The 23910-nt window shown below is 37.8% G+C and overlaps 1 protein-coding gene across 3 annotated transcripts in view; it reads right to left on the bottom strand.

Annotated features, from left to right (window-relative positions):
* FAM185A (family with sequence similarity 185 member A) overlaps positions 1–23910 on the bottom strand; it is a 76674-nt gene that overhangs the window by 1897 nt on the left and 50867 nt on the right. The window contains exons 6-8 of one of the 3 annotated variants that reach the window (XR_009260541.1): positions 21498–21593; positions 16292–16426; positions 2923–3056 (exon numbers count right to left, since the gene is read on the bottom strand). Coding sequence is in view for 2 of the 3 variants with exons in the window: in XM_058725323.1 (XP_058581306.1) it covers positions 16292–16426; positions 21498–21593 (231 nt within the window). In the remaining variant the exon portion in view is untranslated. The remainder of the gene's footprint in view (positions 1–2922; positions 3057–16291; positions 16427–21497; positions 21594–23910) is intronic. The other 2 variants (XM_058725323.1, XM_058725324.1) reach the window with 2 other exon arrangements.

The following is a 23910-nucleotide window of genomic DNA, read 5'->3' as shown; positions in this document are numbered from 1 at the left end:
CAACACGCCCTGTTCACGGTTGACCCACCCAGGAGTCAAAGTGGTTGGAAGCCTTTATGGCTGAAAGGAATGCCAGAAAGTGCGTGAGTGCAGCCGCTGGGGCATTTTATTCTGTTTTCCAGATCCTGGGGTCTGGAGGCTGTGACGTATGCTCTGGGGTAGGGACTACCAGTGTGGCAAAGGGTTACTGAATGTCTTCCAACGTTGACAGTTTCTCCTCACAATTCCCAGGAGTGTTTTGGGGCACATCTTTCTGTGAGGGTTTCGAGAAGGAAGGGAGCCAGTTGGCTACGCCACTGGGTCAAGTGATTGACACCCGGGTGGGCTGCCTGGGCCACCACAGCTTAGGCCGGAGTGGGGACAGGGCTCAACTGGCAACTGAGAGAAGGACTAAATAAGTTTCGAGAGCATTGGTCATTTTAAAATTAATGACTTTCGGATTCTTCTCTCTGCACATGGTTCAGTTTACTCTCTATGCGAGTTATGTATATGCTGATTTTCCTAAGAACAGCTCTAACCAAGAAGTGGAAATTATTTGAAGCAAAGCCTGGGTAAAGTCTTATGGTTGAAGGTTGCTGAGGCCCAGGAAGACTCATTAAGTTACTTGCCCAAGGTCACAGGCTCTTTGTACTAGCCAGTAGCACAACCTTCAGAATTTCAGTCTCCTCCCCACATGAAGAAACACTACCAACTTAGACCCACGGGGAAACTAGAAGAAATTATGTGATTAAGATATTAAGCTCCTCCAAATCCTCACCCAATTCTCTGATCTTAGGGCCCTGTTTTAGCATGACAAAACATGAAATACTTTAAAAAAGTTGGCACCATTTCTTATCTCTGAGTTGTAATTTTATAATGCTCTTTTCCAACTTCAATGATGAAATGTATTAGTAAATAAGTATCACGGAGCTAGTATTATGAGTTGAGGTCTTATTATCCCCATCACAACAGAAATCCGATTGTGACATTTCCATCTCCAAGCCCTGGTAGCAAGGTAAAAAACATCTTAATATCGACCTCATACAGAGTTCTGAAGCCATTTAATATGAAAGTAAGCTTTTTAGTGTTTCAAACTACTGTTTATGTTATAAAACCTCAGTCAATTCAGTTAGGATTGATAGGCCTAAGGAGGTGTTAACGTTCATCCCAAATTACCTTAAAATGGTAGGCGTCTAAGGGAGAAGACTTGCTCAAGCCCTCACTCTAGGCCACCTGCCTCCTAGGGAGGAGGAACTGCTATGGATGTGTGAGAACACACTAGACTGTGTTCTAGGTGTCACTGTGCTATGAAAGATTGTACCAGTGAGTTTGGTTCTCCTCTCGTACTTCTCTTGCAAGTTGCCTAAGTGTAAGGGCGATTTCCTATTCTCTCTTCTTTGCCTTCAGACAGGTATAATAGCTACCCATTCTGAACATATACATAAATAGCTCTTTTCAACTCACTTCTATACTCTGGCTTCTAGGTAGTGCTCAACCAAGCCAAATACCAGCCTTAGGGGGCAAAAATCTCTTGCCACCTACCTCTGTGATAACATATCCTTGGTGCTGACAATGTTTTTTTGTGTGAAGCTTTTTAGGCTTAGTTTGGGGAAATGTGTATCAGCTGTTTGAGTCAAATCTAACAGAACCCAATAAATAATAATATTGCACTGCCAAAAAAAAACCAACCAAAAACCAAACTGTACTGAGGAGAGTTGTGAATACACTGTCTCAATTCCTTATATACATTTTCTTTGCTGAACCCAAACACACCAATCAGGAAACAATTTTTCTTTAGCATAGTTTTTCCCTTGTTAGTACCATATGATATTCCTAGCTGATGAAAAGGTGCTTTACACCATCCAATCTTTGTGTCGAGTGCTTTTCTGAAACAAATTCTTCTCTGAATTCTTGCCTCCCCTTTAATCTGAGCCATAATCTTATCTATCAGTGTTTTAGAGTTCATTGCATCTTTCAAGTTCCTCTGGAGTTTTTCCTTCTACTTCTCTTGCTATATTTCTTTTTTATTTTTTTAAATGTTTGTTTGTTTAGTTTTAAGAGAGGGAGAGAGACAGAGCATGAGCAGGAGAGGGGCAGAGAGAGGGAGACACAGAATCTGAAGCAGGCTTCAGGCTCTGAGCTGTTAGCACAGAGCCCAAGGTGGGGCTTGAATCCATGAACTGCAAGATCATGACCTGAGCTGAATTTGGAACGCTTAACTGACTGAGCCACCAGGCGCCCCTTAATGTGTGTGTGTGTGTGTGGGGGGGGGGCAGGGCAGGGAATCCCAAGCAGGCTCCACACTCAGCACACAGTCTGACGCAGGGCTTGGTCCTGGGAACCCATGAGATCATGACCTGAGCTGAAATCAAAGAGTCGGACACTTAACTGACTGAGCCACCCAGGTACCTCTCTCTTGCTAGATTTCAGTATCATCATGACTCTACTTCTCATTAAACTGATTAAAATCTCATTCCAATTGGTAAATCCCTGTGTTAGATGTGTTAAAAACAAAACAAAACAAAACAAAACAAAACAAAACAAAACAAAACATCACAGGCCCAAATGGTGTCTCTTAGACAAGTTCCCAAACAGATGCTTAATACATAATCTAATTGCAGTTTCAAACTCCCACAGAAATGTAGTCTTCGCTGGTCAGTCAGGAATTTTTAGTCAGTGGCAACAAGACTCTACCACATGGGACCTCTTCATTCCCCAGAGAATGATGAGGTCCTTTGCATGGGAAGACCCCCTTTTTCCCCCCTAGAAAGGGCCTAGCCTGGAATAATCCTTTTCTTTTGCTAACAACTTTCTTGGTCCCATCCTCCTTCTGGAAAAACCTTCCATTTTGTACAACACCTCGGTGTGCCCCTCTACTTGCTAGGTGAGGTGCTGCCCAAATCATTAATTGTTTAATAAAGCCAATTAGGTCTTCAAATTTACCTGGCTGAATTTTGTTATTTCACAGAAGCTTCTGTTTTTCCTCCAACTTGTCATTAAGGAGTTCAGCTATGTCAATTTTAATGTTCTTCTTTTTGTGCCTGTGCTGCATTTGGTAGGTCAGGATTTTGAGGTACCTGCACGCAATAGGTTTTCTATAATACATAATTTTTTTCCTAGTAATTCAAATAAATATAGAGGAAAGAATTGGAAATCTTGAACATTGGTTGCTCTAAGTTTATTATTTTCTTACACTCTTTGGCATCAATAGTAAATGATAGTAAGGTTTTCCCAAATACCTAAGATCTTTTCCTTAATATTTTATGTGTCACCTCCCCAGTTATGCTTTTCTTGCTTATGGAAAGAGAAGCCAATCTACTCATTTTCTTTTGCAACAGAAGAGGCTACTGTTGGGGAGAAAGGCCTTCCTCTGCCTTATGGTCCTTTTAACTGGACTTAGAATCAAATTGACATGAGACATCTACAGGAGAAAATCAAATTTAGTATGTGTGCATATGGAGAATCCCCACACACATGAAATTCCAAAGACAGTGAGGCAACTTGAAGCTTATATGAGCTAAGGAAAGGGGTGGGGCCTGAAGATACAAAGGGGAGCAGCTCATTAGCAGGAAAGTGAAAGGAGATGCTTTGAAAAACAAAAGTTGCCCCGTTATGCAGGTAAGTTTCTTAGGTAAACGGGAGTCTCTGTTAATAGCTCTCTTGCTGGCACAGTCTTTCCTTTCCAAAGTAAATTTATGCAGTTGAGGGAGAGGCAGACAGCTTTTACTGCATCTACTGGGTTTTGATTACTTATAACTTGAAATCATCTTTATGCCAAAGTGGCCTTTCCTGGGGCAGCCTGCCCTTAGCCCTCATACTGCACACCGTGCTACTGCTACTAACAAAATAAACACACAGCAATTTTAGGCTAGAGACAATACTCAAAAAACAAGACAGTTTATATTTATACAATTCCACTTGGGTTGCTTGAAAATAGCTTTCTCTATCTTGCCTATAAGTAATTTATCGAAAGCTTTTCATACTCTGGCCTGAATCTGTGGAGACTCCATTCTAATTTGTAAAGTTTATAAATTCCTTCCTACAAAAATCTTGCAACACACACTGGAATTTGTGGTTGCAGAAAACTTGTTCCTTATTTAATTCCCCTTGCCAATGATAATCAGTGTTTTATTGGCCAAAAAAAGGGAAATGACTACCCTATCCCTATGTAGTTTGGCTTCCATTAACTAAACGGGGGGAAGAGTTTCTTCTAAGGACGTTTTTAAACTACAGCGTTTGCTCTCTAAATCCACCCTGTCCAAATCTACCCAAATATATGAATCTCCAAGTTCTTTTATTTCCCCCCAAATACTTAGTTGAGAAGCATTAGTCATTATTTAACCCAAAATACACCTGATCTAATCAGCACTCTCTGTGGATAAAGATAGGGCTCTAAGTCGTAATTTGCAGAATTTAATTCTCTTGTTTAAAATTAGGCTTAAAAAGCTTCTTCACTAAGGTGAGCTTCTCCCTTCCCCTCCCCTGTTCCTGACCTCCATCTCCCTTTCCCAACCCTATGACAGACTTTATTTACATTCGATTCAGAAGGATAATTCTGGTGCTGCCTTATTAGCATATTTAACTTCAATGATTCATAGTTGGAAGATTCCCTCTTTTACATTATAAACACTACTGACCACCCATTATGGGAAGCACCATGCTAAAGTAGTTTACATCTTTATATTCAGAAGATGTACAAAGACATACTAATATGCTCAAAAAGTTTACCAACTGGCTAGGAAAGTAAATCATAAACTTATGAAACAACATGAAAACACTCTGAAATTTTATTATTTTTACTGCATATATTTCACAAATAAAACCTCTAGCCATATACAATTCTATAACCAAATATTTCAATGTTGTCAACATTCTACAAGTATTTACAGCCTGCCCTTAACAACAATGCAGCCCCAGGCATCTTAACAAATTATTACCGACAAGAAAATATTTTTGAACTAGTGTTTAAAAAAATTGTTTTTAAATGCATATTTGTTTTTAAGAGAGGGAGAGAGACAGAGCATGACCAGGGAAGGAGCAGAGAAGGAGTGAGACACAGAATCCAAAGCAGGCTCTAGGCTCTGACCTGTCAACACAGAGCCCGATGCAGGCTCGAACCCATGAACCAGGAGATCACGACCCGAGCCAAAGTCAGCTGCTTAACTGACTGAGCCGACTTTGGCTCAGGTCATGATCTGGCCCCATTTTTAAACTAGTTTTAATGGTTTCCATCATTACATTTTCTCTCAATTACCTGGAATAATAACAAAGTCAACAGACCTCTAGACTTCGAGCAAGTAGACAGTTTTGCCCAAAAATATTCTCAAAAAGGCTCATTGTTCTTCAAATTTTTTATGTTTAATCCCATCCACTGTATTCTTCATCTCAGACATTGTAGTTTCCATTTCTAGAGATCCAATTTTGGTCTTTTGTACATCTTCCATGTCTTAACTTTATTCTATATTCTAATATGTGGAATGCAGTTTTGATAACTTATTTTCCTTCTCTGTTAATTCTGACATCCGTATCTGTTCTGGGTGGGTTTCAACTGACATTCCCTTTATTATGGATCATGTTTTCTTGCCTTTTTGCATGTCTGTTAATCTTTGCTTGGATGCTAGACATTGTAAATTTTATTTTTTGGGGTGCTAGATGATTTTGTATTCCTATAAATCTAGAGCTTGGTTCAGAGATGCAGTTACTTGGAAACAGTTTAAGCATTTCATCTCTTGCTTTTATGATTTGTTAGGCAGTTCTGGGGAAATGTTCATTCTAGGGATAATTGTTTCTAACAACTACGTGCTCTACCCAGTGCCCCATGAATTACAATTTTTTCCAGTCTGGCAGGTGGCACAGGCATTATTCTTGGACCAGTGTGAACACAAGGCCGTCTTTCCTCTGGTACTTCGTCCTATGAACTCTCACTGTCTTGGTCTGTGTGGACCCTCATCATGGTCTCCTCAAATCAGAGAGTCTGCTGGGCTCCACAATGGGTTCCTCTCTCTCTCTGTACTACAGACTGGAGACTTTTTCAAGACAGTAAGCAGGGCTCATTTTGTTTGTTTTGCATCTCTCAGTGATCACTTTCTTTCATTGCTTGATGTATCATGTCTTAGAAAGTGTTTATTCATTGATTTTTCTTATTTACAAAATTTTATTATTGTTGTTTTAGATAAAAGGATAAAATGAGTCCGTTTTACTCCACCTCTTGCCTGGAAGCCTTCATTGTTTCTTTCTTCTCTTTCTCCCTCTCCCCATCTACCCCCCCCCCCCATTCCCTTTACTATGCTCTCTAACATCTTATTTTGAAATAATAAAGACTTGCAAGAATCAAGTTGCAAAAATAGTACACAGAAGTCCTATGCACCCATTAACCCAGTTCTCCCAATGGTGATGTAACTATAGTGCATTATCAAAACCAAGTAATTGGTTGGCGAAGTACAATTAATTAGACTACAGACCTTACTCAGGTTTCACCATTTTTTGCATGCACTCACTTTTTTACATTTTTGTGTACACTGATATGACATTTTATCACATGTACAGATTTATAACCATCAATATAATCAAGATATAAAACTGTTGTATCACCACAAAATAAGTCTCTTGTGACATCTTTATAGTCTATCCTGTCTCTTCCCTAACCTTTAGCAACCACTTATCTATTCTCCATTTCTATAATTTTGTCATTCCAAAAATATTATAATAATGGAGTCATACAGTGTGTAACATTTTGAGACTGGCTTTTTTCACTCAGCATGCTGCCCTCAAGGTCTATCCAAGTTGTGTGTATCAATAAAAATTCCTTTTTATTGTTGAATTGTATTCATTGCACAGACATACTACAGTTTGTATAACAATTTACTGATAGATATTTTCATCATTTCCAATTTTGGGGTATCACAAATAAAGCTATACTTTTTGTGTACAGGTTTTTAAGTGAACTCTAAGTTTCATTTCTTCAAGACAAATGCCCAGGAGTATAATTGCTGGATCATACAGTAGTTTCATGTTTAGTTTTTTAACAAACTGCAAGACTGAATTTTAGAGTGGATATATCATTTTACACTCTTAACAGCAATGTAAGAGAGATCCAATCTCTCCACATCCTTGCCAGCATTTAGTATTAGCAGGATTTTTTATTTTATGTATTCTAAGAGGTAATATCTCATTCTGGTTTTAATTTGCACTTCACTAATGGCTAGTGATACTGAATGTTTTTGTGTTTTTATTTGCCATTGTATATCTTCTATGGTTGCACTGTTTCTTAAATCTTATGCAATCACACTTTTATGGACACAAATCATTTTTCTTCATTACTGGGAAGAGTACATTCAGGGTAAGATTTGACTGTGATTCAGTATTTCTCAAATGACCAAAATAAATACAAATACAAAAACAAACAAAAATCCCCAGGCATTACAAACAGAATTCACATGCTCTAAGACTGGGACCTGCACTTTGATCTCTAGGTTAGGGGTAAGCAAATTATAGCCCATGGGCCAAATCTGGCCTGAGGCCTGTTTTTATGGCCTAAGAGCTAAGAATGACTTTTACATTTTTAAGGGGTTATATTAAAAATAAAAAGACTAGGGGCGCCTGGGTGGCGCAGTCGGTTAAGCGTCCGACTTCAGCCAGGTCACGATCTCGTGGTCCGTGAGTTCGAGCCCCGCGTCAGGCTCTGGGCTGATGGCTCGGAGCCTGGAGCCTGTTTCCGATTCCTTGTCTCCCTCTCTCTCTGCCCCTCCCCCGTTCATGCTCTGTCTCTCTCTGTCCCAAAAATAAAAAAAAAATAATAAAAAAATAATAAAAAAAATAAATAAAAAGACTATGCAACAGAAACCGTATGTAGCCTGCAAAGTCTAACATATTTACTATCTAGTCTTACACATAAAGTTTGCATATGAAAAGAAACAAAACCTGGTCTTTTTTGGTAAACATTAACAAATAAAGTTCATGTCTAATTATCTATGACATTCCCAGAACTTTAACAAAATGATGGGGAAACAAAAACACATTAAAAGCACAATCTGGGGCACCTGGGTGGCTCAGTCGGTTAGGTGTCCTACTCTTAATCTTGGCTCAGGTCATGATCTCATGGCTTGTGAGTTCGAGCCCAAAGCTGGGCTCTGCACTGATGACATGGAGCCTACCTGGGATTCTGTCTCTGTGCCCCTCACCTGCTTCTGCTCTCTTTCACTCTCAAAATAAATAAATAAACTTTAAAAGCACAAAAAATCTGAAGGCAGTTTTTCTACATTAACTCCCTGTTAAAAGTATTTTTTAAAAATGTTTATTCATTTTTGAGAGAGTCAGAAAGAGACAGAGAGACAGAGCGTGAGTGGGGGAGGGGCAGAGAGAGGGAGACCCAGAACTCGAAGCAGGTTCCAGGCTCTGAGCTGTCAGCACAGAGCCCAATGTGGGGCTCAAACCCATGAACCATGCCATCGTGACCTGAACCAAAGTTGGACATTCGCTTAACTGACTGAGCCACCCAGGTACCCCTGTTAAAGTATTTTTAAGCAGACAGCCATAAGTCTATAGCATTCTTCATTCTCTTTCTGAATTTCTTCCATGTCATCCTAAAACACATCTACATGACTGATAAATCCATGTGTTATAAGCTTGGAGAAAACTCAAACTTCAGAGTATTCTAAAAAAAAGAATTATTTCTATGAGTCATAATAAAACACTAGATTTTTCCCCCCATTTGGAGGTAAAGCACTGTCTCTAGATCTAAAAGTCCCATTTCAACTTCTTTTCCAATTCATGAATCAGTTTTCCATTATAAATCACAATACCATTCAATGTATAACTCTCTGGCCTGAAAACAAGCTGAGAATTCTATTTTGGCTTGGTGGCCGGATCCCAAATGAACTTATTTTTTATATGCTTTACATTTCTAGTTTTACTAAAATAAAATTAACCCAGTAGTATCACCTTCTATACTAAGCAGATGAGGACACGCATCATTTGGCTGGCAACACGCTTTATCTCTAATACTCTCTAAACATCTAAACTGGGGTTTTTAAGATAGAAAGACTTTGTACCACATGCAGTTTTGGGCTCAGAGAATGTTATTATATACCACAGTGAGGTTTTATATCTAAGTTGGTGAACCAAGGCCAAAAGCTAATGGAGAAGTCAATTTCTTACAAGAAATATCTTACCTAAGCCATTCACCACCTGTTGAATTTGCTATATATGGGTAGAGCACAAAACTTGGAACCAAGGATCTTAAAAGGATTAAAAAATGCACTCCAAAGAATACATGCTGCACACAGCTTTTAAAGTAGGTAAATGTTTCAGCCTGAGCTTTCTTTTGACCTCAGAATAGCATATAATACTTGTAAGTCATTTTAAGAATTGTGCAATGTACAGTTATTAGTGACAGCAACAACAAGGGAAATCATGAAGCAGGAAATCAAATAAAATTACAAGGCTGACACATCAGACCCTGTGGGAAGCCTGAGCCCTAGGGACTAATTTTTACTGGCATGCTTCTTGCAGAAATCATGCAGAAGTCATGCTACAGATACAATCCAGACCTCTTAGCAGTGAGGGTATTTCTGTTTCTATGCCTCATAGGCTCTGTAAGGAAGGCCCAGATGAGCTGAGCTCAGCTGCCTATAATAACAACTCACATATAAAACTGCTCATTATTTCCAAAACTGGGTTTCAGATTGGAAATCTCCACAAAAAAAGCAATCTGCCCTGATTTTCTAGGCCTCTTAAATTATTCCATCCATCTGATAAATAAGGTCTGTGGCCTTCTGGGCACCAAACAGTTTTAGAATCAAAATGAAACATGAAAGTTTCTGTAAACTCAGTCACTTGTTCATACGGCTCTCTCCAAAAGGGACTGCCCTGTCTCTTTGTGAGGTCTCTCTGCACAATTACTCTAATGGATTTAACCTACTATCAGAGACAATCTAGAGATACATCTGGGGCTTGTAGTAGGTCATGTGGGACTCTACAAAGAAATTCTGCTGATCAGTACCTAGATTCTTGTGTTGTGAGCAGGAAATAAACTTTGTTCTGCAATGTAGGCCTTTCTGGTTTAGGAAGGAGGGGCTAGAGTACAAGACATAATAAAAAATTACACACAAAAAGAATAGGCTGAGGAGCTTCATAAATACCAATGGGGTAAGCATGTATCTTCTTCATAGCATCCATTTATCTATTTCTTCAAGCATAATTTGTTGAAGGCTTATTTATTTTTCTGTTGAGTTTAAGAGAGATTACTATGGAGTCCAGGCCACAGAAAGAGCTCTTCCGAATTACTGCAGTAGCCTGCTGGTTAGCTTTTTCTTCATTCACCATTGTCCTTTCCAATCTTTCTCCACTCAACATTCAGTGAACTTAAAAAAAAAAATTTTTTTTAATGTTTATTTATTTTTGAGAGAGAGAGAGAGAGAGAGAGAGAGCGCGCGCGCTGGGGAGGGGCAGAGAGAGACAGAGACACAGAATCCGAAGCAGATGCCAGGCTCCGAGCTGTCGGCACAGAGCCTGATGTGGGTCTTGAATCCATGAACTGTGAGATCATGAACTGAGTCGAAGTCAGACACTTAACTGACAGAGCTACCTAGGCGCCCCAACATTCAGTGAACTTTTTTTTAAGTTTATTTATTTATCTTGAGAGAGAGAGAGAGAGTTCCAGTGTGGGGCCTAAACTCATGAACTATGTGAGATCATGACCTGAGCCAAAACCAAGAGTTGGACACTTAACCAACTTGAGCCACTCAGACACCACTCAGTGAACTTTTTAAAAAAAGTTTTTTTAATGTTTATTTTATTTTATTTTTTTTTAATTTTTTTTTTTTAACGTTTTTATTTTTGAGACAGAGAGAGACAAAGCATGAACGGGGGAGGGTCAGAGAGAGGGAGACACAGAATCCGAAACAGGCTCCAGGCTCTGAGCGGTCAGCACAGAGCCTGACGTGGGGCTCGAACTCACGGACCGCGAGATCATGACCTGAGCCGAAGTCGGCCGCTTAACCGACTGAGCCACCCAGGCGCCCCTAATGTTTATTTTTTTGAGAGACAGCGAGACAGAGAGCAAGCAGGGGAGGGGCAGAGAGAGAGGGAGACACAGAATCTGAAGCAGCTCTAGGCTCCAAGTTGTCAGCACAGAGCCTGACACAGGGCTTGAATCCACGGACCACGAGATCATGACCCGAGCTGAAGTCAGACGCTTAACTGACCGAGCCATCCAGGTGCTCCCCACTCAGCGAACTTTTTAATGCATAGATTTGATTGTGTAAACCCAGATGAAACCTTTTGGGCCTTTGCATGCACTTAGTTTAAAATCCAAATCAGCCCTATATGATCTGACCCCTTCCAAAGTCTCTAGCCTTCTTTTATGCCACATTCCCCCTACTCTCTATATTCTAGCTATATTGTGCTTCTCTCACCTCTTCAAACTCACAATGGTAGTCTAATTTAGATAGGTCACATACATGCTTTCACTGTACCATATACATATCTTTACTACAACATTTATTCCACTTCATTGTGTTCACTGATTTGTCTTGCCTTACTAGGATGTAAGCTTCCCAGATGACAGAGAGACCATACTCTATTATCGTTCATTCCTAGTTTCTAGCAGTGCCTGACTCAAAAGTTTGTTGAGTGAATGACTTACCAAATAAAGGAAAACACAGAAGATAGGAGGAGGAGGAGATAGGCAAGGGAAGGGAACATTTGTTTTAAAATATATTATGCTTGAGGTGGTACTGGTTTAGTGGAATAGAAATGGGCAAGAAAAAAGAGATCAGGTCTGCAGATAGTGATTTTATCCAGTGACAGGACTAGCAAGTGTTCCTAAATAATTTAATGAGGTCTTTTTTAATGGCTAAAGTGTTGAGAATAGGGTTGTAAAACTGAATTAAAATGAAATCTAAATTTCATGATTCTATGAGTAACAATAGAAAATGACAAAGTAACTTTAATTTGTAATTTAAACATTAATATATGTAAAATAATTTGATTATGCTATCATGCAGAACATTATTAAACAAATTTATATTATTGCTTTAGACTACTGGGGCCAAAAAAGTTAACTCTATTGTCTCCTTATTAAACTCAAGAGATTGGATCATAAGAAGTTGATTCTTACTACATTAAATACAGTTAAATTTTCATCAAACGTTTACTATGTCACTAAGAGTCTGGCCATTAGGCACTGAGTTAGATCTGAGGGTGGGTGTACAGGTCTTATTTTTATTCTTGTTATGCTTTTTGTTAAGATTCTATGATTTTTAACAGATTGTTTAATTTTATGACATAGAAAACCAATAAAGGCATACCTTGCTTTATTGTACTTTGCTTTATTGTGCTTTGTAGACATTGTATTTTTTTACAAATTGAAGGTCTGTGGTAACCCTGCACTGAGCAAGTCTACTGGCCCCTTTACCATTTGCTACTTTGTCACATTTTGGCAATTGTCACAATATTTTAAACTTTTTCATTATTTTTACATTTGCTACGGTGGGTGATCTACGATCAGTGATCTTTGATGTAACTACTGTGACTGCTTTGAAGCACCACAGATGGCACCCGTGTAAGACTGCAAACTTAATTGATAAATGTGTATGTTCTGACTACCCCACGGACTGGTCAGTCCCCCGTCTCTCGCTCTCCTCACACCTCCATAGTTGCTGAGACACAACAATATTGTGCCAACAACATCAGCCCAGTTAACAACCCTACACTAGCCTGTAAGTATTCAAGTGAAATGAAGAGTCACACATCTCTCACTTGAAATCAAAAGCTAGAAATGATAAAGCTTAGTGAGGGAGCCTTGTCCAAAGCCAAGATAGGCTGAAAGCTTGGCCTCTTGTGCCAAATGGTTAGCCAGATTGTGAATGCAAAGTAAGGTTCTTGGAGGAAAATTAAAAGTGTGACTCTAGTGAAAACACGAATGATAAGAAAGTGAAACAGCCTTACTGCTGACGTGAAGATAGTTTTTGCAGTCTGGATAGAGGATCAAACCAGCCACAATATTCCCTTAAGCCAAAGCCTAATCCAGAGCAGGGGCCTAACACTCTTTAAATCTATGAAGGTTTAGGTGAGAAAGCTGCAAGAAAAAGGTTTGAAGCTAGCAGAGGTTAGTTCATAAGGTTTAAGGAAAGAAGCAGTAACGTAACGTAACGTAACGTAACATAACATAACAGTGCTCGATAACATAAAAGTGCTAGTAGAAGCTGCAGCAAATTATCCAGAAGATCTAGCTAAGATCATTAATGAAGGTAGCTACACTAAAAAAAAAAACAGATTTTCAATGTATACAAACAGCGCTATATAGGAGGAAAATGCTACTTAGGACTTTCATAGCTGAGAAGAGAAGTCAATGCCTGGCTTCAAAACTTCAAAGGACAGACTGACCCTCTCGGCACAGGCTAAGGCTGCTGCTGACTTTAAGTTGAAGCCAATGCTCATTTACCATTCTGAAAATCCTAGGGACCTTAAAAATTATGCAAGGGGCGTCTGGGTGGCTCAGTCGGTTGAATGTCTGTCTGACTTTTGGTTTTGGCTCAGGTCATGATCTAGCGGTTTCAGGGTTCGAGCCCCGCATCAGGCTCTGTGGTGGCAGCATGAAGCCTGCTTGGGATTCTCTCTCTCCCGCTCTCTCTGCCCTTCTCTGTCTCTGTCTCTCTCAAATAAATAAATAAAAGTTTTAAAAAAACCTTAAAAATACTAGGCTAAATCTATTCTGCCTGTGCTCAATCAATGGAACAACAAAGCCTGGATGATAGTACATCTGTTTACAACATGACTTACTAAGTACTTTAAGTCCACTGTTGAGGCCTATTTTCAGAAAAAAAGATTCCTTCCAAAATATGACTGTTCATTAACAATGCAGTGGTCAGTCACTCAAGAGCTCTGATGGAAAGGTATAATGGGATTAATGTTCTCATGCCTGCTAACACAACATCCATTCTGCAGCTTACGGATCAAAGAGCAATTTCAACTTTCTATTCTTATTATTGAAGAAATACATTTCATAAAAGCTATAGCTGTCATAGACAGCGATTCCTCCGATGGATCTGGGCAAAGTCAATTGAAAACCTTCTGAAAAGGATTCATTCTAGATGCCATTAAGAACATTCATGATTCATGGGAAGAGGTTAAAATTTCAACATTAGTAGGAATTTGGAAAAAGTTGATTCCATCCCTCATGGACGGCTTTGAGAGGGTCAAGGCTTCAGTGTAGGAAGTAACTGCAAATGTGGTGGAAAGAGGAAAAGAACGAGAAGTACAGCCTGAGGATGTGACTGAATTGCTGCAATCTCAAGATAAAATTTGAATGTATCAAAAGGTACTTTTTATGGATGAACAAATAAAGTGGTTTTTTGAGATGGATCTATTCCTGGTGAAGACACTGTGAAGACTGTTGGAATGACAACAAAGAATTTAGAATATTTAGAATATTCCATAAACTCAGTTGATAAAGTAGCAGCAGAGGTGGAGAGGATAGATTCTAATTTTTTTTTTTTTAATTTTTTTTTTTCAACGTTTTTTATTTATTTTTGGGACAGAGAGAGACAGAGCATGAATGGGGGAGGGGCAGAGAGAGAGGGAGACACAGAATCGGAAACAGGCTCCAGGCTCCGAGGCATCGGCCCAGAGCCTGACGCGGGGCTCGAACTCACTGACCGCGAGATCGTGACCTGGCTGAAGTCGGACGCTTAACCGACTGCACCACCCAGGCGCCCCGATAGATTCTAATTTTGAAAGAAGGTCCACTGTGCGTAAAATGCTACCAAACAGCATTGCATGCTACAGAGATATCATTTGTAAAAGGAAGAATCAATGTTGCAAACTTCCCTGTCATCTTTTAAAGAAATTGCCACAGCCACCTCGACCTTCAACCTTCAGCAACCACTACCCTTACAGTCAGCAGCAGCCATTGACATCAAGGCAAGAAGATTATATGACTCATTGAAAGCTCAGATGATGGTTACCATTTTTCAGCAATAAAACATTTTTAATTAAGGTACCTGCATTGTTTTTTTAGACATAACGCTATTGCACACTTAACAGACTGCAGTATAGTATAAACATAGCTTTTATATGCACTGGGAAACCAAAAATATTCATTTGAATTGCTTTATTGCAGTGGTCTGGAACACAGTATCTCTGAGGTATGCCTGTATTTAAAACTGAAACCTTATCTCATGAAGACACTCCACTGCCACGACTGCCACCACCACCACTGCCACACACATTTTTCCAATGCCGTTCTGGTAAGATTTTAAGGAAAACTTTACCAGCATTAATTCTTTTTTTTTTTTTTTATCGTTTACATGTATTTATTATGTACATGTATACAATAAATATTTTAAAAAGTAGTATCAGCCATCAATGCAGCCGAAGGTAATTTAAAAAAACGTGCAAAAGCCATTCACATTTCTGGGACTAAGAAATTGTTATATTAAAAGAGCAAGTTTACAATGTGCCTAATACCAAACCAAATGTGTGTTTATTGCAAACATATAAAGGTAACCTTAAATCTTGCATTCTATGTATTTAGATGATTTTTAAGGCCAACAGTTAGAAAGCAGCTTTACCAGCAAAAAAAAAAAAAAAAAAAAAAAATTAATGGTTAAAAAAATTTTTTTAATTGTGGTAAAAAAAATGCATAACATAAAAGTTACCATCTCAATCATTTTTAAGTTTACAGTTCAGTAGTGTTAAGTATATTCACACTGTTGTGAAACAGATCCTCAGAACTTTTTCTTGCAAAATTCAAACTCTATACTCATGGAAGAAGTCCCCATTTTCCCCTTCCCCTACCTTCTGTTTCTATGAACTTGAGTACTATAGATATCACATATAAGAGGAATCATACAGTATTTGTCTTTTTGTGACCAGTTTATTTTACTTAGCATAATGTCTTCAAGACTTATGCATGTAGCATGTGACAGGATTTCCTTCCTTTTCAAGGCTAAATAATATTCCATTGTCTATATAAGCCACACTTCACTTAACCATTCATCTACCAATAGACATTTAGGTTGCTTTCACCTTTTGGCTACTGTGATAGTGCTGCTGTGAATATGAGTGTGCAAATATCTCTTGGAGATAGAAAAATATTTTAAATGGCTTTTATCCAATGACAGGTTAGTGAGTAGTTCAAATTAAATGTCTTCATTGCGCTACCGATAAGCAGTTGGAAGAAAAGAGTGTCAAAACACCAAAATGTGACCGTGTAAAGGAATAAAAGACTAAAACTGCAGTTATGTATACCATATTTCTACTCATGTACAGATGACTATTCACCTTACATAGCAAAACGCAGCACCCTTACCAGTAATTATTACACCATCATCTTTATGAGCTTCAGCCATTTCTTGAACATGGACTTCTGAGTTCACGTCAACCTCTTTCCCTGATAACTCTAAACGAGCTTGAAGAGAAGATGCGACCTTGACAAGAATAGAGCCTGTAATAAATTTAAACGAGTTTATTAATGCAAAGAAATCAAAAGTACCAAGGGCTATTTGGAAAATGATTGAAAGGGCAGCATTGCTCCTAGAACCCTGTCTTTACTCTTTGGCATATTTTATTTAAACAGCAGTGCCTTTTCCTTACTCCCAAGGCATTCACAGTAATTCTTGTCAAGGGTATGGGTCATTAGAACATTATGAACTCCTTCTGCCAAGAGCTCTATCTCGTCAGCTTACCCAATATCAGAAAAGTGTAGTGTACTACACATGTAGTTTGTAAATAGTATTTACCATTAATTGAGCATTTGCTGAGAGCAAAACAGCTTAATTAGGTTATCTCTTCTAATCTACATATCAACTTTATAAGTTATTATTGTAATCCCAATTTTACTTGCTCAAGTTCCCAATAGCACTAGTGTTGCAAACTAGATTCACTTCAGTGACAACAGGGCCCATGCTCATAACCACTGTGGTATTGCACATACTGCTACCTCATCATATTTTAGGACTTCGTTTTTCACTGATCACTGACACAACTAGAATCCTAAACTCTTGTGTTTTCAGTTGTAACCTGTGTGTGTATGTTGGGGTGGGGGGTGGGGTGGAATGGGGGAAATAACAATAATAAAAAAGGGAACATTTGAATTTCAACTGACTCATGTTTCTTTTCAATGGATATCAGTCTTTTTGTGTATGAGACAAGACATTCAACTTTATTTCCACTACAATCTTATAGTAATTTAAGCTTTTAAAGGAGGAAATAAGAAAAAGTACTCTGTTAGCTAAGTAATAATTTTCCAAAACAATTACATCTGTTGGGGTTGCAGTGCAAATTCATCAACACACTCCTGCTTCAGAAGTTTTTCTTTCTCTGTTTCTCATAAGTCAAATAAAATAAGTAAGAGACCCCTGCCATAAAGCATTAGGTCCATTTCCTCTGTGGACAAAAGTGGTCAGGACGACTTTCATTGTGAATGTTGCAAAGATTCCTTTTAAAATGCACTCATTTATGGGTCACTGTTTGTCTTTTAGTTTGGTTAGCATCAGATTAAGTTTCCCTAATTTCGTATCTTCTCAGCATTCCTAACTGAAGCTGGAAAGTCTGAGCTAAAACTGATAAACTCTCATAATCATCCCTCAAAAAGGGGGGAAATAAGGTATATCACTACAACTGGGTTATGTTATTTAAAAAACAAATTGCTTTTCAAGATTTAAATGTAAACTACTGACAGGAGATTCCCCATAACAACAGATATGAGGGATTTAAGTTAACAAAAAGTAGATTTTTAAAACCTTTTTCTAGGACTTTTTAGCTCTAAACAAATCAAATGTGGTAATTTTATGAACACTTTTTTCTGTTTTTAAATGAAAAAGCGATGTTAAATATGTGAGAGCTTTAAAAATGTTAAGCAAAATAGGGGCGCCTGGGTGGCTCAGTTGGTTAAGCATCTGACTCTTAGTTTCAGCTCAGGTCATGATCTCACAGTTCATGAGTTAGAGGACCACAATGGGCTCTGAACTGACAGAACGGAGCCTGCTCGGGATTTTTCTTTTCCTCTCTCTATCCCTCCCCTGCTTGCTCGTGCTCTCTCTCTCTCCCTCAAAAAATAAATATATGAACATAATTTCTTAAAAAATTAAAACAATTGTTAAGCAATGCAACTAGCTCTATCCTTATCTTTCTCCACATTCTTAAAAACAAAAATCATCACTACCAAAACTCCATTACTGTCTGTGAAAGAATTCTCATGACTTGAAAAATTTTCCAAATCTCCCATCTTTAACACTATATTGTTTAGAAAAGAGAACTCTTGCTATATCTTCAACCTCTTTCACTTCATAAACTATTTTGATGGTTACTGACATCAATCCACACTGGTCATGGAGCCTACTTAAATAAAGTTTAAGCCAGCTCGGGGCTTGAACTCATGACCCTGAGATTGAGACCTGAGCTGTGATCAAGAGTCGGACGCTTAACCAACTAAGCCACCCATGTACCCCTCAATACCATTTTTTAAAATTAAAGGTGAACTAATACTAATTGTACCATTTACTGAAGACATACTATATTAAGAACAGTGGTTTTATCAAGGACAAATTTTAAATGGAAAAGTAAGTACTGAGATGCAGGTCTGACTCTTAAGCCTATTAAACATGGCCTCTTTGAAAGAATTAATAAGGTCATCATGTTAACTCATAGGAAGAGAAAACAAGCATGCAACATTCTTTTTCGCATGGCAAAATGAAGAACATCTAAGAGACTCAAGGGGTTGGCTCCCCAACCCTACAGCAAGATAGCAGCAGAGTTGGAAAGGATTCTAGATGTCTTTACTAACCATTAAGCAACAGAATCCTGAATAATTTTCCATTACTCTAAAAAGTTACTGTTCCCAAGTGTAATTAAAAGACCTGACAGAAATTTTTGTTTCCAGTTATCTTTAAGCTTTATGCCATTTCCAATAGGAAAAAACACGAAGTTATAATCCTAATCAAATTTTGTTATATCATACGCTATTTCAATAGGTTACTGGAATAACATTCCAAATAATGCTCAAGAGTATTTTAAGTGAAGATTAACAATGTTTTTGTTTATTTTATCTTTTTGCCCATCCATATACAAAACAGGAAATAACTTTCATATAAGAGCTACTTATTCAAAACTCTGTTTTTACTCTGTTACTAGTTACATTAAATTAGCAATGGTTTACATTTTTCTCTTTGGGTCTTCATAATAAGAGAATGCATTATATGACTTAAAATTTTTTTTTAAATGTTTTTATTTATTTTTGAGACAGAGAGAGACAGAGCATAAGCAGGGGAGGGGCAGAGAGAGAGGGGGACACAGAATCTGAAGCAGGCTCCAGGCTCTGTGCTGACAGCACAGACTCCCGGACCATGATATCATGACCTGAGCTGAAGTTGGACGCTTAACTGACTGAGTCACCTAGGCGCCCCTATATGACTTTTATAGCACTTACAAAATACCCTGAATGGCATTACTGAAGATCTCAGAAATTTAGAGAAAACACAATATTATCCTATTTTAAAGGGAAAAAAAATGTGATCTTGGAAAATCAAATCACACCTGTGTGTCAGCAAAAAACCTTCTGTTTCAGGCCTCTGTGTTTGTAGTTTTATTTTGACACTCTGAAAAGAGAGCCTTGTTGCACAAAAAAGTATTAAACCAACATGACCAAAAATATTGCTAACATCAGGAATAACCGGTTTCTGTAAGGAAATATTTTCCTTGTTATACATATAGCTCTGTTCTGGCCAATATGCAATATCTTCTAGACTTTATTAAAAAATTTTTTTTTTAAATGTTTAATTACTTTTTAGAGAGACAGAGAGAGAGTGAGAGACAGACAGACAGACAGTGCATGATCAGGGGAGGGGCAGAGAGAGAGGGAGACACAAAATCTGAAGTAGGCTCCAGGCTCTGAGCTGCCTGGGCAGCCAATGCAGGGCTTGAACTCATGAACCACAAGATCATGACCTGAGCCCAAGCTGGATGTTTAACTGACTGAATCACCCAGGCGCCCCTACTTAAAACAATTTTTAAACAGAGCTATGTTTTTCAGGGCAGCTGGGCTCAGTCAGCTAAGCATCTGACTCTTGATTTTGGATCAGGTCATTATCTCAAGGTTCATGAGATCCAGCCCTGCATCAGGCTCCATGCTGATGGTGTAGAGCCTGCTTGGGATTCTCTCTCCCTCTCTCTGCCCCTCTGCTGCTTGTTCTCTCTCTCTCAAAATAAATAAATGAAACTTTAAAACAAAAAACAAAAACAAACAAAAGCAAACAAACAAATAATAAACAGAGCTATGTTTCTGAACTTTCTGTACCCAGGCCACTTCAGCCCCTATGGGCAAGCTATTCCAAGTATCTGAGCCACTTGGCACCATGTACACAAAGACTTGTATTCAGTCTTCACGTGACTAAAAAATGTATTTTTAATGAAATACTTGGATTCTTAGAAAAGTTATTTGTAACAGAAATATATACAAAGAGACATGTCATACTAGTCTTAATACTAAGTCAACAATCACGTTAGAGGAACTTCCTGGTGATACCTTTATTTTGGGATCATACTTTGCAAAGATTTCTCTAGAGAAATTCTTCTCTTCAAGAAGGTCCTCTTACATGAGGGTAGAAAAGCTTCCAAAAGAATGTATGGGAGCATTTTCACTCAAAAGGATATTCTATTTCAGACATAAAACCAAATTGAAAAACCCAAACACTAACAATTCCACAGTAACAGTCAATATATTGTAACATTAAAAAAAATTTTTTTTTTAATGTTTATCTTTATTTTTGAGACAGAGAGAGAGCATGAGCAGGGGAGAGGCAGAGAGAGAGGGAGACACAGAATCCGAAGCGGGCTCCAGGCTCTGAGCTGTCAGCACAGAGCCTGACGTGGGGCTCAAACTTGTCAACTGCAAGATCATGACCTGAGGTGAAGTCAGATGCTCAACCAACTGATCCAACCAGGCGCCCCTATTGTAACATTTTTGTTTGCACTACAAAGGGAACGATAGTATTTATGGCCATCTGTTTCAAATCAGTCTTTATTTTTTTTTCTTTTTAGAGATTTTATTTTTAAGCAATTTCTATATCCAACGTAGGGCTAGAACTCACAACCCTGAGATCAAGAGTCACATGCTCCACTGACTGAGCCAGCCAGTACCCCCTCCAATCTTTTTTTTTTTTTCCAACGTTTTTTATTTATTTTTGGGACAGAGAGAGACAGAGCATGAACGGGGGAGGGGCAGAGAGAGAGGGAGACACAGAATCGGAAACAGGCTCCAGGCTCCGAGCCATCAGCCCAGAACCTGACGCGGGGCTCGAACTCACGGAGTACGAGATCGTGACCTGGCTGAAGTTGGACGCTTAACCGACTGCGCCACCCAGGCGCCCCATCCAGTCAATCTTTAAATCAAGTTCTATCAGAAGAAATCTTCTTGAGCTCACGATGTCAATACAGATAATCTGACCATCTGTTTCCTAGATGTTACATAAAACCTTCCGTACACGATATGTCAAAATAAAACATTCCACTTGGCTAACCTTCATGAGATTTTAACTCCACTTTCCCTAGTTGGCTGACGTAAACATCTATTGCACCCAGATGAGTTGAGGCCTTGAGACATCCAGAGGATGAATCTAGGAAAAAAGAAAAAAAAAAAAACATAATCATTCTTATTGTAGTAACTGAAATGAAAAATTTGAAATAAAAGGCTCTGCTTCAGCATTAGGATAAGGCACTAAGAGTCTTGCAAGGTTCTGTATTTTCCTCATAATTATGCCATCTTTCACTTAAAAATGAAAACAGTATCAGAAATCTACAAATCTATACCTAGATAACTAACAAAAAATCCCTATCTATAGTAACCTGCATAACTCATTGATAAACATGTTTATTCTGCAACCTAATATATAGTAAGGACAGTATGCAAGCAGTAGATCCTTGACAGCCAAGACTATTAAGCACCATTGATAAATTTAGTTTATTCTCAACTTTCAATATTTCCTAAAGAATATTTTCTCATGTACAGACACATAGGAGTGGTAGCTAAGTTAACAAAAATAAAAACTTCTGATGTTTTCTCCTTTTAACAAATTTGCTAGTGCTAAAAAAGTACTGTAACAGTGAAAGATTACTTTAGATAAGACTTTGTTGCATTTCTTAGGGGGCAGAAATGGAGGAAAAGGGAGTCACTTAAAGAATGGGTGAAGCTTGTTTATATCTAAATATTTCTTTTCAAGTATTTGGAATTAAACAGATATTATTAAGTCAGGAGAAGAAAATCAGAATTAAGTGGTTCTGATTTGACACTCAAATTTCTCAGTCGTCATTGACCCTACTTTTCAAAAAACCAACATTTCAAGTTGAAGAAAAAGCTGATAAAGTTAAAGAAGTAAGTGAAAGACGTTGAGGAGTCAGCACTAAGCAGCTTCTCTTTCCTCCTCAACTACAGCAACTGAACCTTTTAATTTACCTGCCCTGAGAAAGGCCAAAGCATATTTGTTTTAGAAAGGCCTCTTAAAAAGTTTATTTTATCAGGAACTTTTATTAGGAACTTTACTACTTCAAAGTGAAAACAAAATAGGGAGTGTGGTGAAAATAATGCCAAAAATTATATTATATTTTTAATAAAATGTGGAGAAAAAACATTCATATACTAGACATCTTTCTTTCAAGTTTTAAAGGACCCCAAATAAAGAAAACAACTTGGGAATAAGCTGGTTAAAATCTGACCCCAAGATAATTTATAATAATTATCTGTAATCTATACTGAAAATTGCCCTTTATCAGACCCAATTTATTTAATTTTTAAGTATAAAAAGTAAACACTGATGCTGGGAAATTAAGTCACTAGTGATAAATGACATAGAATAGTTGGGCAAAGAGGAATATCTCTCTCCTCAGTTACCAACAGAAATTCCTTTTTTATAACCTCTTACTGCAAAGAAGAAGCCAAGTAAAAATATACTGTGGTTAAAAAAATGTGGACTACACAATGTGTGTATTATCCCAGGTTGAATTAAGTAAAATATTTGAAACATTAGTTTGATTTCTTGCTTTCTCTAGGGGGCTAAAAACACAAGATTTTCATGAGGCTAATAAACAGTACTTTTCACTTCTCCCCCCATCCCAATGGGAAATAAACAAAAGCTAAATAATTTTCTCGTAAGCCACTGAGAAATTACATCCTCATGTTATCAGTCTTGAGCTCTGATAATGGCCAATTCCTTGGAGACTGTTTAAAAAAAATTAAAACTCAAGATATGTTTTCAAAAGAGAAAGCAAAAGTGATATTTAAAAAGCTATGGAGCAAAACAAACACTAATTTTCTTTTGTTTTCTATAATACACATGACTGGAACTAAAAATTAATTCTCAAGAATCAAATTAAGGCTTTCTCTAAAAAATTTCATTTTTGTTTTGGAAATTCACATAATGGGTAAATTCCATAGGTCTTGGAAGAAGCCTTAAGGGAAATATACATTAGAGGGTGGGTGATTAAGAAGTGAACAGAAATCATTAATTCAGGTAATGTTTGCAATAAGTAGACTCTCACAGAGAGTCTTCTATCATCCCAATTTTGGACAAAGATCTTGTTTGATTTGAGTTTTCCCAGAAAATTACAGATACAATTAGGAAAAAATGATGTCAACTACCAGTTAATCACTACATACAACCAAAAAAAAAAAAATAAAAAAAAGAAGCTATTTGTAATATACATTTAGCTAACAGCAAAGAATAATAACTACTTGAAAGGCTAAAATTCCAAATTTTGCCATTTTCTTTCAGATAATGGGAGAATTCTCTCAAAATGGGTCAAACATGTTCAGAAAGATTTTCTGAATTTTTTTTTTTTATCACTTTACCTTAAGTTTCAACATGTAGATACTAAGGAACAGCAACACAAAAGGTATTTTTTCATTTCTGCAACTTAATTCCTACACTTCCAAAGCTA

The sequence above is a fragment of the Neofelis nebulosa genome, chromosome 4 (assembly GCF_028018385.1).
Source record: "Neofelis nebulosa isolate mNeoNeb1 chromosome 4, mNeoNeb1.pri, whole genome shotgun sequence".
Classification (NCBI taxonomy): Eukaryota; Metazoa; Chordata; class Mammalia; order Carnivora; family Felidae; genus Neofelis; species Neofelis nebulosa.
This window is presented reverse-complemented; position numbering and strand designations above follow the sequence as displayed.